Below are 19,086 nucleotides of genomic sequence, written 5' to 3' on the forward strand. Positions count from 1 at the left end.
AGAACAGATGGAGTTTATAATAATATAATTAATACATGGTTTATCGAGTTGCATGAGAAATGGACTATGCAACATTACAATATTTCCCTCGTTGTTATGTAAGGTACATTCCGAAGTAAAATGACACTTGTTTTCTATCTTGTTTATGTTATAATATTGGCAGATTCTTGGCCTTTGGGTGTGTTACAATGTTAATGACATGTCACAGGATGTCCTTGCCACATGTCATATGCAGTAGAATAGATGATGCACCAAATATACACGCCGCGATATTGCCTTACAGCCAGGCATGCTACATGATTCCCCAGCACCACCAGGGTCACACGTATGGTTCATATTAGACATACAAGGCCGCATATTTTACTCAGGGCTCTTCCAGAAGATGTTCGATTGCCAGTGAAGTGGCACTGGACTGTACCGCTTGTTTCGGTTGAGTGGTCCTCTAATCTCCAAGCAAACCTTTCGGTGGCTTTGAAACTTTGAAACTTTATTCAGAATAACTATTACCCTTGAGCCCACCGTTAGTCTTCCTGGCATTCATTCACAAATATACATACAATACATAAGACAGTATCAGACATAGTCCATTTAGCAGACAGTATCCGTTTGCCAATTTGACACTGTCTTGCGTCCACCGAAAGATCTGCTTGGAGATTATTTATTGGCCCTGCACATATAGACGGCGGAAGGTGCCATTGACCCCCGTTGTCAAACTTATATGAATGGACTTTAATTTATTGCTCGGAAATCGTACATGGTACAATATGTGGCAGTATAACTGCAAAATACTTTTGATAACAGTACACGACAGTCATGTATGGGTGATTTGGTCAATTGATCCACCACACTTATACTAAAGCTGCCTCGTGACTCTCGTTGTCAAACTAGCTTCCGTTTTGACTGTTTGACAATCAATTGTTCCGCATGACATCCTTAAAATTCAGTACAGTGCTTCCAATTTCATGTTCAAGGCTTCCTTTCTTTATTAACAAAACCCTTAGTTTATACACCGTCCTGGAACCAGTAGTATTCGCGTCATTCACCACAAAGTTAGCATTCCTGTAGCATTCACCACAAGCATAACTGTACAGATTGTCCCGCTTGTCATGTAAAGATTAAGCTGTAGCTTGTGCTGTGTTGTTTTTGCCCCCTCTAGCACAGAACACCCTACACCACTCATTCACCAGTAGCATTCCTGTACAGATTGTACCGACTGTCATGTTCAGATTAAGCTCAGAACACGCTAGTTCATACACCACCCATTCACCACACAGTAGCATTCCTGTAGCAGCCCGTCCATCGCCTGGGAAGGCGATTACGGTCCGTTTTGGCGGGAGAACGTGGCTCGTTGCCAGGTAGCCTGAGCGGGTATAAGGTCGTCTGCGGGCTGAGGTATGGGGATAAAACGTGAAGCAGGCGTTACGGAGCGCCAGGGTGACCCGTACTTGTCAGGAACTGTACGTACATGTACAGAGCGTACATCGTACACTTGTCGTAGTACATCCCGGCTGTCCCTGGAAAGTCTGCCAAAGGAGGAGGAGAATAGATGGCTGTGAAAGTCGAATTCTTCGACCCCATCCCTACGCCAATTCATTCTTGGATTGATAGCCAAGAAGGTTATGTTTCGGTAGCTGTCGTGTGTGTGTGTGTGTGTGTGTGTGTGTTTATGTGTGTGTGCGTGCGTGCGTGTGTGTGCAGACACGATAACTGGAGGTTCACATGGTCTTCATCATAGGTGGATAGCCTAATGAGACCTCGGATGGATAGATTTTGCCCCCCCCCCCGTTGTAAGAAGTGTTATATGTTGCCATTGTCTCTGGCGACAGACGATTGCCAACACTTAGTATATTTCGTCTAAAAGCGACTAATGTTCTGTGACCTGTCTATCCACAGTTCGAGTTACGTGAGAACCAGGCGCAAGGTGTAACACTCCAGAGTCTTCATTAAAAAATTATAGATCAAAAGTCATGGAAGGCAGCCGGTCGGTACTATGTGCATTTGATACCAGTTGAATATTTCTAATTAATTTCTTGCAGAGCCCATCTCCGTCCTCCCTCCCCACTCACACACACTTAACCACGGCCTTGGTCCACTCACTCGGCGCCTCCCAGTTTATGTGGCGTTCTGGGAATTTTATTATGATTTGAATGTTGCCTAAACAGAGTATCCCTTCCAATTACATCATATTACAAATATTTCATGGCACAGTGGAATAATAAGGTTGATAAAACACTGCCGTAGGAGAACACTCCCACATGGTTGATGTGCTAGAGGGAGGGGCTGTAATGTGTAACAACAGACATGAGACACGCGAACAATTAGGATGACAGCAGTATATACTGAAATACAGTACGACGATGATGTTTTTTACCTTCTTTCTTCCTTCTGCTTTAACCGAAAGAAACAGGAATATTTGGAATGGCCCAAACTCTTCGGAAGGTTTGACAGACGATAGAAGAAGAACTTTATTGCACGACTACCACATCATTACATACGCTACACAGTACATGACCTACAATGCATCATATGTTATCACCCAGAGGCCGGGTCCGAGGCTATGCCATCATTATGCCAGCAACATTTAGCCTATCATATGTCATCCTCCAGAGGCCGGATCCGAGACTATCCCATCATCACGCCCAATTACATGATATGCCATATGCCATCCTCCAGAGGCTAGATCCGAGGCTATCCCATCATCATGCCCAGCCACATGCCCTGAACCGAGGCTACCACATTATCACGTACGCTGCACAGTACATGACATACAATGCATCATATGTTATCTATCACCCAGAGGCCGGATCCGAGGCTACCACATCATCACGCCCCATCTACAGGCCCAATCATATGTCATCCTTAAGAGGCCGGATCCGAGGCTGTGTCACCATCACCCAGAGGCCGGATCCGAGACTACACCATCATCACGCCCAGCTAACAAGCCTTATCATATGTCAGAGTGTAATCAGACCGTCACGCACAGTTAGAGATCGATGAAGACATCCAGCGGCGATGTAAACAAACAAGCCTGTGGGCCGCTGCACCATAATATAATCTCCAAGCAGATCCTACGGTGGCAAGGCTGTCACCATTGGCCAAAGGAGTGACCATTACGCGACGAAGATTATTAGTACAATGTACTTAAATCCACAAGAGACTTCTTGATTACTTTAGTAAGGAGATACCTTTAACCCATGCACAGGGACTGGAGACGAAGACGTTTTAGATTATTTCCCCTAGACTGGTTATGAATTTGATTGATTGATTTTTTTATTTGATTTATTAGGCTGTATAAAATGACTGCAGCCAAGACTGCCCAACTATCTAGACGCTATTTTAATGGTCTGGCCCTGGTACTGGACAATATACACTAAAACCGGTTATAGTGCTCATTGGCATGAGATTGCACGTCTTTGGACAGACAGACACGACAGCTTTTCCTGTATAGCTTGAGCTGTGTTGTCTTTGCCCCCTCCAGAGCAGAACTCGTGATATCTTTTCCTTGCCTAGTCTCAGTGACCATACTACATAATTGTCCTTTCGTGTGCCCTTGTCAAAAGTCGTTAAATACCAGGGGTTACGGACGGTTCCAACAGGACGTGTGAGCTGTACAAATGACCCGATCATCGCTGGAACATACCGACTCCTTCCCTTCGGTACTCTCCAAGCAGAGGTTTGGGTTTTGGCTTATTTTTGGCGTGTGCTTAGGCTTATTTTCGGGGTTTCTTTTTTTCACTGGTAGGAGTAATAAAACAACCCAGTGCAAAAAAAACAAAAACCGATAAAAGAGCTTAAAACACGCCAAAATAAGCCAAAACCCAAACCTCTGCTTGGAGAGTACCCCTCGGCACCCCTGTCCTTCTGCCCTACATCTCCGTCTGTCCCTCCTAGTCCGTCTTATCCAAACACCGCTGAACCCGCTTGAGTAATTGCCGCACGGTTTGCTCCAGTAAATACTGGTTTAGCACCAAGGTCGGTCCCATGCTTTGAATGGAGGGCCGGTAGTGATTTATTAGCAGGCCGCTGTCCTGTGATGGGGGAAGACTATCGTCTCCTTAACCCGCCCTCCCCAATAAAGACCCGGCCTTTCCTCTGAGGCCAGGCCGCGCGGGCAGCCGAGGTTTGCTCGCACCGCGGCGCGAATATCAAGGTGGTCTCAAGGCGGCCCGACCTTTCAGGCTCGGGGGATCAAAGGCTGGTGTCGGGAGCCGGCCATCACATCTGCCGGGCGGCAGGGGGGCGGGGAGGGGGCGGCCCTGTTTGGAGAACCCGTCGCAAATGGCCGGCCACGGATGGCCGAAAATAACGGTGCCGGAATGGCGCGTATGTAATAATGGGACGGAATACCTGTCCTGTCTGACGCACAGGGTCTGTGTGTGTGTGATCACTCTTAAGGCCGCAGCAAGTCAATTTCATGGATGACATTTTCCGCAGACTCCAAATCTAATGCGATAGGGCGAAAAAAACAAGGCGAGCAAAACAATAACTTTTGATATTTTACAATCATAAACCTTGTTAAACAAGATTATTTCATTTAGCGGCAACATCACATATAAAGGAATGAAATACACCACTGTAAAAAAGTAAGAGACAAAACAACAAATCAGGGCCTTCTCTCCCCTCTTCATAGTTATCTATCATCCACGTTCCGGCATTGCAACAGGCATCTTTGCCCATTTTCGCAAAAATCATGCGCGCGTTGATGTCATCCATAAAAAAAATACTTGCCATGGCCTAACGAATGTAATTTTTTTTTTGCCAAAGGTTTTTAATTCGCACGCTCGCATAAGTTTGGGGGTTCCCAGAGGATGTCATCAATATAATCAATCCAACACGGCTTTTTTAATTAACGACGGGTTGGCCTGGCCGTGACGTCACGGGGGGTTTGAAGTTCAGGCTAATTTTGCGTAGCGGCGTAGCCTGGTATCGTGGTCTGATCGTGGTCGGGGCCGTAAGAGCTCTGGCCCGCCCGCCTCACATAGGTTTCCCGGTGTGTATTTCACGAGAGATTAATTAGCCCTCCACGAACATATCGTGTTGGGGGGAAACCAAATCCCCAAGCATACTGTCTCTGATTAGCGTGACACTCCTACCGGGACGGTCTGTTGCACTGGGCGGGGGAAGCTCTTAGAGCCCCCGAAGACACAACCTGCCTGAACACCCCAACACCCCCAATCACGTAAGACTGGATACCAGGCTAGTAGCGGCGTCCCGGACCAGAGGAGACCAGAGGACCCCGATGTCTGGAGAGCCCGGCTCTACTATGATAAACTACATCACAGTGTACTGACGGCGCAGGGCTAACACCGCAAGTTGACATTTTGCTGGGTGGCCGCTTTAAGCGCTGGAACCGTGCCAGGACAGCGGGGACAGGGGCCGTGTATGTCTTAACGAGACACTATGATAAGGAGTAAAACCAAGATTCCTTCAAAATCTTGTGCTACCTTTATGATATATCTTGAAATCTGGTTGAACGCGTGAGATTCAAACATCAGCAGTTTGTTCTACAATTTTACCTAATAAATCTAATGAATATGTCTAGTCTCCTCAGGCCCTTATCTAGTATCATACCTGGCATGTCCTAAGGGGGCAGACGAAGAACTCTTTTGCACGACAATTGCCTATGGTACAAAATTTATGTCTTTACTTGTTTGCATATCGTGCTTGTAAACCTACATTTCTCATGCAATCTCTTAGTGTCACTGACGAAAGGGAGTGGATGCTACCTGAAACGCCTGACCGTTTCCAAAATCATATCCAATTGCTTGAGTAACTGTTTTGGCGTATCATATATATTTACACCAGCTCCCGTATCTGTGTCTCTGTAGCCATTATAACCCCTCTTAAGCGTAACACACAGACTTTACACAGAACACTTCCCCTGAAGTAGTTTATGGTCATTCAGGACGACCTTGGAGTCTTCCGCTCCCGATGACCGACTTGGCTGTTTGTTATCAGACAACGTACACTGGTATTGTGTTTGGGGATTTGGATAAAGCTACGGTGTTGGTCTAAGCAGCATGGCACACATTCTTTTGCACACTCACGAAGTTGGTAGCTATGGTCTATGGTCCAGTGTTGCCACTGGTTTTACTCTCCAAACAGAGGAGGAAGGAGGGATCGTTACCTTGTCTCCGAGAAGAGGTTGATTAGGAAAATTTGGAGGATCTTCTCACCATCAACCTCTCCCTGGAGAGTAAAGATTGTCAACTTTTGTGAAGGCGGTTGTTTTCTTCCACTTCTGCTTGGAGAGTAAGAGCTCTGATGGATCAATGGTTGTGGAATAGTGTCAATGCTGTATAAGGACGGTTCCCTAGCTAATGTAAAGGAAAGGATGCACATTGTTCTATTAAGGTCATTGCTTCCTAAAGCACATGAGATGTAATCTCCAAGCTTCAGGATCCGGAAGCAATGGCCTTAATAGAACAATGTGGGCCATGCTACTTAGACCAACACCGTACCTTTATCCAAATCCCTAAACACAATACCCGTGTACGTTGTCTGATAACAAACAGCCGAGATCTTTTGGTGGTCACAAAGACAGCATCCATTAGCTACACAGTATCCATTGGTCAGGCAGTATCCATTGGCCACTGGACACTGCCTTGCCACGGTATGATCTGCTTTGAGATTACGTGAGACGTAGAGATGTAGCTGCCACACCTATCATGTCTCTCTCACGTCTGCACGGCCCGGCCCGCGTGCCGAGAGCGGTTTGATTAGTCTAGAGGGCGGCAACACGAAGACAGAGGTGTAGCGAGAGGCGGGGGAGGTCAGCAGCGTTCGCTCATACCATCTGGTGAAAGTCTCTTCCATTTACGTTATGTCCCCATCCTTCCCGAACATAGTTTCCACAGGTCGGTAAAATTAGGATATAGGAGTTTTCGTTTACACAATCAAAACTTGTCTCACTTTACTTACGTTTCGGAGTCTATCAGAAGCTATGAGGAAGGTGTCTGATAGACACCGAAACGTTAGCAAGGTGAGACAAGTTTGGTTGTGTAAAAGAAAACTCCTATATCCGTCCCCATCCTTCCGTAACAGCATAGACAATACCACTGTATTGGCTGCAGAATGATGTGGTGGCCAAGATTTTGTCGATCATGATTGAAATGATCATGGACCATTATAGCCTGGTTACCAAACCTATTATAGCTCCCGAGTCCTACAGCCTCTCCGCAATTCCTGTAAGACTCGGGAGCTATAATAGGTTTGGTAACCAGGCTAGGACCATCACAGGTTTGTCTCCTCTAACTCTCTTCCAAGGTATGAAAACAAACGCGGGAAAGTGGGAAGACTTCCAATAAACGCTTTTAGAGATAAAGGGTTATGTAGAGATCATCTGCACTCTAACAAAAACACTCTTTGATATCAACAAACACATCTACATTGGCGCGCAGTATTTACAGTGCCGCGGTTTACACGTGTTGATAGACGTAATGGCCGAAGTGTGAGATGTGCCTGTATCTGATCAGAACATGAAAATTGAGGAACACCTGTTCCCTTTCATTAAATGTCTTAAGTTTAAGATTATTGATTGATTTGTTAATTGATTTCTCTATTTTTCATTATTTATTGATTGCTATTCCGTAATCATTTGTGCTGACACCATTAATTACTTTCTTAGATCACGGTGAGTAGCTTCAATTCGGATCGGCCTCTTCCAGATTGCCGCGTCTTTTGTTTAGACCTAGAGAAAGATCTAGATCTAAGCATCAGTACAGAGTCTCATTACTTGTGGATTGCAGAGTAAAGTCAACCGGTGCCTGTATGTGTATAGCCGGTATAACCGCCCTTCGGCGTAACACACCAGCTTCGCAGGCACGCGGCGAGGCGGCAGCTAGCTATATTACACCGAACGACCTGTAACTGTAGGACTTGTTTAAAGCTTTCTGCTGATGATGCCTCAACAGGGCTTGGTGGCAACGAGTTGTTTAACCCTGATTACCCCTCCCTGTGTTGCCGTAGGCGAGCTTGACGAGGCGACGCTGGAGATGATGACGAAGGAGCGGTGCGGCGTGCCGGACATCGTGGGGACGGCCAACAGCGCCAGGAAAAGGAGATACGCTATACAGGTACATCTCCAGCTTTCTAACATTGACACGTGTGCCACATGATAACGCATGTAGAATCTGTTATAGTCTTATTGTGTATGAGGCAAATCCGTACATGCATCAATGAAGGCTCCTGACAACTGATGGGTAGAAGAATCAGCAACAAGTGACCATGTTAGTAAAATGTTGAACTTCATTCCAACACAACGGGAAGATCACATTTTTCAACGGCCACTGCTGCCTTCCTCAGGATAGTTATTGACCAATCACTTCCGAATGTAAACTCTCGAGTTACAGACACGTGACCATATGCACACCTTAATGATACTGATGAAGGCGACAGTGGCCGCTGAAAATTTTATCTTTGTGTACAGATGAACTTACATGATAGGTGACCACGTACGTCGTAGCTATAAAAAGAGATTTCTGCAAAAATGCTATACCTGCTCATCAGTGTTCCAAAAGTGCCAATCCTAGGTCTAGGAATCACAGAAAGCGAAAGAAATTGAACACAAATATCGTAGGAGCTTGAATCTGTAAAGAAGTGTACCTAGTGATGGTTAGCATGTTCATGTGTTCGCGTGGCCCTCGCCGGTAGCAGGCTCACAGGTCAAGTTCGAATTTGTTTAAAATTGGCTTCAACTTAGTCCAAACTTTGTTCGGAACTTGGCACAAGCCCATGTGTCAAGTGCGATCCGGGGCCAGATGGCTTGTATGGACGCCCAGACAGCTCCGACAGCTAGTTTATTGAATTTTCCCCCACCATGAAGACGGTGATGGTTCAAGTAAAGATATCTGTTCTGTGTTTAAAGTTGCTATAAAAATACAATAATGCTGCTGTCAACAAGGTTGAAGAGTAGACCTCAAATGCAGCTTCAGTTTACTGCAAGAATGTGTACAAAATAACAGTATTTTAGTTTCTGACGTGCAGATTTGGATTTTGATTACCTGAAGGATTCACGTAAACATTCTGAGACTTCCTAGAAAGAGGGCCAATGTTTAAAACTACTTGTAAAACCACACCCGAAAGTTCGCCCGGGGCAGCTAATATTTGTCCGTTCTCTTGGTTAGCTCGCGAGAAACAGGCCTGAGGAGGGTCGAACCGTGCCAAGCATGTGGCAGTGATGTTCAGATCTGCCCTCAGTCGTGTACAAGCCACAACAATGGGGGAGGCAGGGCTCTAACCTGTCGCGCTGCTGCCAGCCGCGGCGGCGCCGCCGGGGGTGTGTTGTCAGTAGTCTCCACCAGACTCCTTTGCAGGCTGAATGAATAGTAAAAATCGGACTAAAAAAGATTGAATTGACCAGATGAGTTGGCCGGCCAGAGAGCAGGCAAATTGACCCTCTCTGGCCGGCCAACACCTCTGGCCAATTAAATCCTCTTTTATGCCAATTTTTACTATTTATTCAGCCTGCATAGGAGTCTGGTGGAGACTATGGTGTCACCATGCAGCTAGCTCGTGTCGTGTGGCTGGCTGGCGGCAGGGATGTGGTCCAGTACGAGTAGTTCAGCCTCCCTACGTGCTACCACGTGTCACATACGTGCTTTCCGCTTTCAAAACATCAGCTTTGAAATATCGAAAGTGGTGGTTAGCACCTCAGTGAAATTGGCGGAAAGCAAGTTGAAATCAGGCCACAAGAAGCTTTAAGAAGGACATGTGCCAACTTGTGGCAATACTATACCCTATATATCCACACCAAAATTATTTTTCACTCGTAGCAATGAGTTGGCACAGTGTTTCACCATAGAAGCCAGTGGAAACAGCTGCATGGAAGTACTAACCAAGTCTCTTTTTCTTGTTCTCCTCTGCTGCTACATGCCATGTGCTACCGGCTACTTACAAGGAGGTAGACTACTACCTTATCTATCCTACGTACACCGTGCACATTCTCCATACCTGCCCTGTCGTTTTCTTAACTCTTGTACTTAGAAGACTTACTCTCCTAACCTCCGCCTCCAAACCGTTCGTCACACTAACATGCAATTCCTTTACTTCTTTCTGGACTATTCTTGTCTCTTTGTTGAAGTTTCTAAGTCAACTTTTCCATCTAACGTACTGTCTGTTGCTTGTGTGTTCAGGACTCCCGTCTGTCCCTCTGGCCGGGAGAGGACATCATGCAACCCTATGACTATGTTTCGTACCAGGTTAATACAACCATCCTGATCGACCTCTCACCTTTAGCCTCAACCTAGTTGCTGTAGAATTGTCACCCTTGTGGAAATGACTGCCTTACATTTCCGACACCGCTTGTTTACACTTCTTGAATCGCGCACTGGTGCAAAGGTAGCCAAGTGTGCTAGGTATACTGACTTTCATGGTGATGAATGCCAACGGACCTGAATTAAACAATCGAAAGAAGAGACGCAGGGGTAGGATATGTGTTTGCCGGTTTTTGTCTTTTCCCCTGGCTGTGGTGTCTCACTGCATCATACATACATGTACGTCGTCCCGATTCTCTTTCGATCGTGATGTACCAAACTAACAGACATGGTCTCCCAACTAAAGCACCTCCAAGTAGCTAACACCAAGGAGGTGCAATAAGATTGTACCTCCTTGCTAACCTGCAATGTTTCTAATCCGTTTGAAATGTTCCGTTCCGATCCAGGGAAGCAGATGGCGCAAGCACGACCTCACCTACAGGATATCCGCCTACACTCAGGACCTACCCGCCTTCGAAGTGGAATCGGCCGTGGAAAAAGCATTTCAGGTATGGAATAGAGACTTGTCCTTTTCTTTGGGGGCGGGGCGTCTCGCAAAAAAAGGCGAAATTTATTGAGGAAAGAAATATTTGTGACACATTTAAGTATCCGGACGTATTGGCCGCGCCTGGGTGATTCTGCTGAGATGAGATCACATGCGTTGCAGACAATAGAGGGAACAGATTTATCGTGCAGTCGCTTCCCTTCCCTACCCTTCAGCATCTTACTTCCGTCTAGCCAGTGTCTGATAATTGAGTTGTAGTTACAGGACATGCTCGTGAAGTGGTTAGTGCGGTGCCTGGCACCAGTTCTGACGGAAACCTTTGCTGTATAGGATCTCCAAGCAGATTCTATGGTGGCAAACGACAGTATCAAATTGGCCAGGCTTGGCCATCCTTGTGTGGCGTATTAGACCCTAGGCCCTCTCTGCCCAATTTGATACTGTCTTTTGCCACCCTAGGATCTGCTTGGAGATTGTGGTTAGTGCGGTGCCTGGCACCAGTTCTTACGCGTACTTAAAGGGACCTTTCGGTCCTGGTGACATTTTCGGTGTCTGTATGGACTGTTTGTACCCGGGAAGGAAGTGTCTCCGTAGATAAAACCGTTAACGCGGAGGGAGGTAGCGGGGACTTGGAATGGTGCCACGTCCTATCTACTGTCCGGAGGATACTTTTGTTTATCTATGTAGGGATGTCTGAATGTCACGTTTGTCACAAAATTGTGACTCAGGCGAAATGCTACAGTCAATGCGTCCCCTTCAATGGTAAAACACAGATTGACAGTCTTTGACAGTATTTTACAGACCTATCTAACAACACTAGCCATTGCCATAACTGGCAATGTGGCCTTTACACTTACCAGTAATTTGAGCAATCGTTCATGACTTTGCAATTGCAGGTGTGGGCCAAGCACACGCCTCTAACGTTTACCCGGATCTACTGGGGGCGACCGGACCTGGACGTGAAGTTCTCTGTGGGGGAGCACGGGGACGGGAATCCGTTTGACAAATTTCCTTTCAATACCAACATCGCTTAACACTTACCACTTACTAGTACTCTGAATGATCGTTCATGACTTTGCAATTGCAGGTGTGGGCCAAGCACACGCCTCTAACGTTTACCCGTATCTACTAGGGGCGACCGGACCTGGACGTGAAGTTGTAGGTGGGGGAGCACAAGTTTACTGTCAATGTCTACATCGCGTTACACTTACTATTAGCACTTTAAATGATCGTTCATGACTTTGCAATTGCAGGTGTGGGCCAAGCACACGCCTCTAACGTTTACCCGGATCTACTGGGGGCGGCCGGACCTGGACGTGAAGTTCTCCGTGGGCGAGCACGGGGACGGCAACCCGTTTGACGGCGCCGGCGGGGAGCTGGCCCACGCCTTCTTCCCGCAGTACGGCGGCGACGCGCACTTCGACGACGGGGAGACCTGGACGGTCCGCACGCCCGGAGGTGATCCTTTGTGCATAAACTCCACATGTAAAGCCTTTCTTTATTCCGCTTTCTGTTCGCTTTTATTATTTTCCTCAATTTTCCCTTTTGCTCCCGCTTTCTGTTCTTTTATTTTCCTCCACTTTCCCTTTGCTCCCTTTCTGTAACGATCTCACAGAAATTAACCGACCGATAGCACATACTAGCGTAGTCTAGGGCCATCCACAGGGGACAGGACAGCTCTATTATGTGATATCGGTGCAGTTCTTTCTGTGTTCTTCCCTTTTTCTTGTTCAATCCCATTTTCGAGAATAACACCTTTTTTCTCCCCTTTCGTTTCTTTTTCTCTTCCCTTTGACGTTTTCTTTGTTTTGCCCGTCTCTTTCTCCCTACCCAGTCCATCCTCTCACAAACTAAAGCAGTATGGGGCAACAGTATTTCTAGCAGGAAAAGTTTGGTTTGGCAGTATGAACATGGCTCAAGTTAGAACTACAATTCATATCGAATAGCAAAGTTCTTTTTTCACAACCTCAACAAGTAGCTTCAGAGCACAGTGAACCATTAACATCTAGCTTTAGTGCACCAGTCATAATTGCCCTGATGAAGATGACAGACGGTCATCGAAACGCTGAATCTTGTGAAACAAGTCGTTGTGAATAAATAACCTGGCTATTTAATCATTCACTAACCTTATGCGATTATTCACAAAAGTATGACTCCTTTAGAAACATGTTATTTGGCTGCTTCAAAAGATAGAAACAGTGAACTATACGTGCAGAGGTTCTTATTAGCCTGGAGTCTAGCCATGTTAGCTTTGGTCCGCGGGGTACCGGTAGCGGATCTCGGACCAAAGCTGGACTCCAGGCTAGATTCTCATGGCAAGATAACGTTTCACTGTTTTCTGCAGCCATTAATTCCTTGATCTCCCCCTACAGGTACGGACCTGTTCATCGTCGCCGCGCACGAGTTCGGGCACAGCCTGGGCCTGGGGCACTCCGACGTGCGGGGCTCGCTCATGGCGCCGTTCTACCAGGGGTACACCCCCGCCTTCACACTGCCGCCGGACGACGTGGAGGGCATACAGAACCTATACGGTACGTTACAGACTGTACGTTACAGGACGTACGTTACATACTGGTTTAACATCACTGTTCTAATGTATTATGTGCAAAAACTCTACGTTTGGTGCCGCATTTGTATTATTGCAGCAGCGACACCTACGAATCAGAACCAGTCATTGTTGGTAACAGACGGTCACCGAAACGTCAGATGTGAAAACCCACCCGTTGTTTTATTTATTTATTTATTTATGGTGGAATAGGTGCACCTAAGTGCACCTTTTCAAGGCCACCATGCCCACCCTTTCAAGGCCACCATGCCCGCACCCATGTTTGATAAAGAACATTATCATATGGTACGTTATAGATATTGGTAATGGCCAGGTCAGATCTAATACATTACAACAGGTTGAGGGCAGTCTTGAATAAGTCTTGTAGCGGTAAAGGCTGTTGTAGATCCTTGTAGTCGGTTGGTACTGGCATAGCCTCAACTATGCACATGTCCTCCCCCACTCTAGGAGTGGCTGACATCGACCGGCCCAGCCCCCACCCGCGGCCCCGGCCCCCGTCCAACGACGTGGACGTGCCCGACTACGACGCCAGAGGCACGGTGGACCCCACCACCTGCTCCGGGCACCTGGACGCCATCACACGCACCAAGAACGGATCCACATACGCCTTCGCAGGTCTGTCCAGAGAGCCGTTAGCCTGGTTACCAAACCTATTATAGCTCCCGAGTCCTACATCCTCTACTCGGGAGCTATAATATGTTTGATAACCAGGCTACCAAACCGTTGTACTATAGACTGTAATGCCTTGTTACCTAGGTTGTGAAATCGCAGGAGGCGGTGTTTTAGTTCTAGATGCCTGTATATGATAAAAAGCCCGGTGTCCAAACCTTTTTTAGCTGCCGAGTATCTTTGATTCGTCCTCTTGCTCTGCATGATAACCTGAGACATCATGAGTAGTTTTCTGTTTGAACTGATGGCCAAGCTTGGTAGAACTTGGCCATCAGGGATCAACTTCATGTTCCTGTACATAAACCTTAAGAAGATGAATGGATACTACAAGAAAGAACCACGAGAAACTATAGTCCACATAGCAAAAACACTCTTCACACCTACCTACCTAGTCCCTTGACCACCTATTAACACAGCGCTAACAGGTACTAGTATTGAGTTACGCCTCATGCTCACACCCACCCCTTTCCCCATCTAGGAGAGTTCTTCTGGAGACTGAACGACATCGGCCCTGATCCCGGCTACCCCATGAGAATACACGACATCTGGGGCGTCGTCGGACCTATCGACGCCGCGCTCTTCTGGCCAAGTACCGGCAAAACATATCTCATCAAGGTACTGTTCGACATGCTAGATCATTCAGGTAGTCAGCCAATTAAATGTTGACAAGTTCACGCTTCACAACAGGTTTAGCCAGAATCTAGCTAGAGGGTATGATACTGCATATGTAACTTGGGAGGTACGAGCAAAACGCCTTGCAAAACCATGCCCGAAGGCTAAACGCAAATAACACAACGCAAGACATTGGTATACAACGACGTGTGTATACTTAACAAAGAAGAAAAATTGAATCATATAAATGAATTAAGACCGATTACAACTATCCTTAGGCTAATTCTATTGCTACTTTTGACTTCTCAATGACGTTCTACTTTCGGGAAAATGATTGAACCCGTGTGATGTTTTTTTTTTTAAATCTATGTCAGCTCTCACTGTGCGATGTATTGTTTCCTTGTTTCAGGGCGAAAGGTACTGGCGGTTCACCAACGCGGTGCTGGATGAAGGCTACCCCGCCAGTATGGAGAGGTTCCGCGGGGTGCCGACCAACGTGGACGCCGCCTTCGAGTGGGGTCGAAACGGGAAAACCTACTTCATCAAAGGTACGTCAAACCCACGACCGAAGGGAACATAGATGTTGTACTACCACCAGACGCTGCACACAGCTACAATATCAGCCATACAGTGCTACCATCATCTCTGGAGATGGAAGGATGCCTACTACTACCGCTATGGGCCAAAAGGCCCTGTAGGACTCAATAGGAGTGCCCCTGCCTTTATTTCAAGACTTGCATATAACATGCATAGGCAGACGTACCAAACACGCCAAAAATAGGCAAAAGATACCAAAGTCATGCGTCAAGTTGGAGCTTAGCTTTGTGCCTCTGTAGAGTGGATTGTAACCACTCTCCATCCGAAGTGATTTTTACTGTACTACTACCACCATGGGCCAAACGGCCCTGTAGGACTCAATAAGAGTGCCCCGGTGTTCACTTCAAGACTTTGTTGTAACGTCGGCATTAGGCAGACGTCACTCCAAAAGGGCATGCAAACATACCAAAGCCATGCGTCAACTTAGAGAGATTAGCTTTGTAGTACAGGAGTTACATAGTGGACCAGTAACAAAGGAATACATGTATAAGGAAGAAGAGTTTGTAGACTTGCAGAAACCTTAACGACTGGTTTACCCGTTTCCTAGGTAACCAGTACTGGCGGTACTCCAAAGGCTGGGGAGTGGACGACGGGTACCCGCAGCCGCTGTCCGTGTGGACAGGACTCCCCGACAGGATAGACGCCGCCTTCCAGTGGAAAAACGGCAAAACCTACTTCTTCCAGGGTGGCCGCTACTGGAGATTCGACGACGACAATTTGAGGGTATTTATTAATTAATTTAACGTTACGTTACAGACCCACTGTACCTTGTCGGTATATGTGTATGTGTGGCTTATGGGGCCACCTTTTTTATCCGTTCCTGTAGTGAAATTTGGGCTTCCTTCTTTTTTGGTCCAAGGAGTCCCATATTGCTGGTATTCTAGTTCACCTTGCAATTGATGTGCACTGCATGTCATGTGTGATCTTTTTGTGATGTGTTAAACATGGCACTTACATACATGTACTACTTTACTTACGTACTCATACTCTGAATTTTTTTGTTAGACATAATGCCATATATATTATAACTTTTTTCTTCCATCTGGGTCTGTCATTTGCCACCTTTACTGATTGCCGTAAACGCCATGTATCTAATACTCACCGTTTTTCCCACGAATACGTTTAATCATCAAAACATAACAAGGACAATGTGACGCTGCATTCAAGTTTATAACTTATATAACAGCAAACACAACAAACAAGTACAGTTATCATTTAGATACACAAAGTTGACATATCTGTGCGCCGTAGTCCCACCACATTAAAAACGCTAATGCTAAGTTAAAGTTATTTGAAAAATAAGATTACGTGTTAACCTCCTATATCTCATTGGCTGAAACACATCCGCCAATCAGAGCTAGAAGGAGAATTTAGACCCATTTACACATGTAATATTTGGACTTCTATATCTAATTGACTTTTAAACACAGTCAAGCAGAGCTAGAAGCGCTTGGTATCTCCTATATAAGTCTGAGTGAGTTATAGCGTTTTAAAGTTGTACATAGAGGGTAACAACGAATACGCTGAATATCGTTGAAGAGATTCATTTGTCACGTATTGATACAGTTACTAGTGAATTCGTTCATCAGTGACAACTTGGAAGGATAAGAATACTAACCTCCAAATTTTCGATGGCTATCAGTCCATCTTGTTCACTGAGTGGCCTAATCTCGCTGAAAGATTGGAAGGATGTAAAGATGCTGATCATCTGTCTTCCCCCTCAGGTTGCTGAGTCCGACCCGCAGTACCCCCGCAGCACGGCAGAGTGGTGGCTGGGCTGCCCCATACAGCATGAGCCTGACTGGGTGGGTTCCCAGGACGGACAGGCACCGGGCACGGACAGCACCGACCAGCCCGCGGACGGAGCCGAGGACCAAAGGGTGAACGGGCTGACGGGAGGCAGCGGCGCGTCGCGCGCGTCTTGGCGGGCAGGCCTGACGTCGTTGTGCGTTCTATTATCACTGTGGCTTTCTCGGACGATACAAAACACGCACTGATGATGACCACCTGTAGTAGTCCTCAATAATTCTTCACGTCGTAACTGTCATTCTTCAACAGTTAGTTAGTTCTCCATACAAATCATTCGGGCCAGTAGTAGATGTACAAATGTGACTAATCTCCAAGCAGATCTTTCGGTACCTGCAAAGACTTAGTATCAAAATGACCGACAGTACCCGTTTGCCAAACAGTTACCATTTGGTTTGATGAGTACAGATAAAAAGATACTAGTACAAAAAGAGCAAAGCCATCGACAGTCTCTTACGAGACCGAGAAATGCCTACTACAAAAAGAAAGTTCGATAAAAATGCCTAAAAACACGTCAACATAATTCGAAGCCTAAACCTCTGCTTGGAGAGTAAACGCGAGTAAGGCGTGACGATAGCAACGTGTAATGTGACTGTAGACAAATCACACACAATGTGTGCGGACACATGGAAGGGCTAGATAGGGTTATACACAACTCACCTGTAAATAGTGTACATTTTAACTTGGGTGTGAGTACATCTCTGTTTGCTGAATAATTGTCTCGGTGTGACCAACACATAGGTAGCAGCACAGTCAGACAAGCCCTCCTCTAGACTCCTATAGGACCTGACAATACACGGCAGAAAGTGACCAATTACAACTGTATTTAGGACAAACGATTAACTTTCGACTTAACATAGGAAGTTTTTATCCAAACTGACTGGTAAACTTCGTGATAGGTTGGAACTACAGGAGCAATTCGACCAGTAAGAGAGTCAATTTTTTTTCTAATTTATGCGTTTTCTTTTCGATTTCAATTTCTTTGTTTCTTTTGATTCTGCATAGCTGCGACTTGATGGGGCAAGCGGACTTTTGTCGTTAAATTTCCCCTATTTTTAGTAAGTTATTTAGACTTAAGTAGGACGACGCTGTACTTTCCTCACTTTCTATTGAAAGCAGAGTATTTTTGTAACGCATGTTTTGCAGTGCGCTGCTCGGCACGCTACTAGCTGACTGTAGAGACTGTCCATAGCTGTACATTTAAGCCCCTGAACGGGTTGCAGTGAAATTGTCCCGTCATTTTCGATGTTCTGTATCCCTTTGTGATGAAATCTTATGTTATTAGGTAAGAGCTAAGTGACCTAATGTAAGGGACGTTTTCTAAAATAGGTAAAGCAGCCTGAATCCGTGAACAGGCCAGTACCCTGCCTCTGTGAGTGTGAACCGTGTATTTGATGTATTACTTAAATATATTATTTTGATTCAAACTAGAGTTTTCAAAATGTCGGTTAAACGTATGATCTCCCAAGTATGTCTGTGTATTTAAATGATTTTGCTAGAAGCATAGATCGTTATACGGTATGAGTAAGACTAGGAGAAGCTTATGTGTGTTGTAGGTATGATAGCTGTGCTTTTGCTGGGCTGGACCCATCGTTACATTAGTTCATTTGTGTTCGTCGTATATGTGGATATCTTCAGTAAGTAGGTCTGTTTCCCAACTGGTATTCTGTACGTGAAATAAAGATGATTAAACTTGTTCTTTACAAGCCCTGGTTGTCCTTTTTTACCGATTTCTCTTTTTCACAATGAATGAATGACTGAATAAGTGAATGGGCGAATAAATGAATGAAACAGTGAATGAATAAATGAATGAATGAATGACTCAAATAGGCTGAGGGTCATGAAAAATACAATGAAGGGTTGAGAAAGTTAGGCGAGAGTGGAATAAAACAAACGTATCCTCTTTATCAAGTTTATGTTTCAATTTGAACTTCACAGCATGAAAACTTTCTTGAAAAAAACAAACTTTTTCATGCCTGCCATAAAAGACTTGCAGGTGTCCATGAAAAAAATAAGGTGCCTGTATTTATTTCTAGAACTAAGATCGAAATGATGTCAGTATTTGTACTTAATGAAATCCC

At 45.7% G+C, this 19,086-nt stretch overlaps 1 protein-coding gene across 1 annotated transcript in view; it reads left to right on the forward strand.

Moving 5' to 3' along the window:
• Positions 1 to 18,709, forward strand: part of LOC109479373 (matrix metalloproteinase-14-like) — a 38,177-nt gene extending 19,468 nt beyond the window's left edge. Inside the window, exons 3-11 of the mRNA XM_019781331.1 lie at positions 7,969 to 8,075; positions 10,661 to 10,762; positions 12,009 to 12,213; positions 13,128 to 13,286; positions 13,769 to 13,936; positions 14,469 to 14,605; positions 15,012 to 15,150; positions 15,747 to 15,922; positions 16,924 to 18,709. Of these exons, the coding sequence (XP_019636890.1) occupies positions 7,969 to 8,075; positions 10,661 to 10,762; positions 12,009 to 12,213; positions 13,128 to 13,286; positions 13,769 to 13,936; positions 14,469 to 14,605; positions 15,012 to 15,150; positions 15,747 to 15,922; positions 16,924 to 17,196 (1,466 nt within the window). The 3' untranslated portion in view covers positions 17,197 to 18,709. The remainder of the gene's footprint in view (positions 1 to 7,968; positions 8,076 to 10,660; positions 10,763 to 12,008; positions 12,214 to 13,127; positions 13,287 to 13,768; positions 13,937 to 14,468; positions 14,606 to 15,011; positions 15,151 to 15,746; positions 15,923 to 16,923) is intronic.
• Positions 18,710 to 19,086: the final 377 nt, after the last annotated feature.

This window comes from Branchiostoma belcheri, unplaced genomic scaffold, assembly GCF_001625305.1.
Source record: "Branchiostoma belcheri isolate BF01 breed outbred unplaced genomic scaffold, Haploidv18h27 scaffold48, whole genome shotgun sequence".
Classification (NCBI taxonomy): Eukaryota; Metazoa; Chordata; class Leptocardii; order Amphioxiformes; family Branchiostomatidae; genus Branchiostoma; species Branchiostoma belcheri.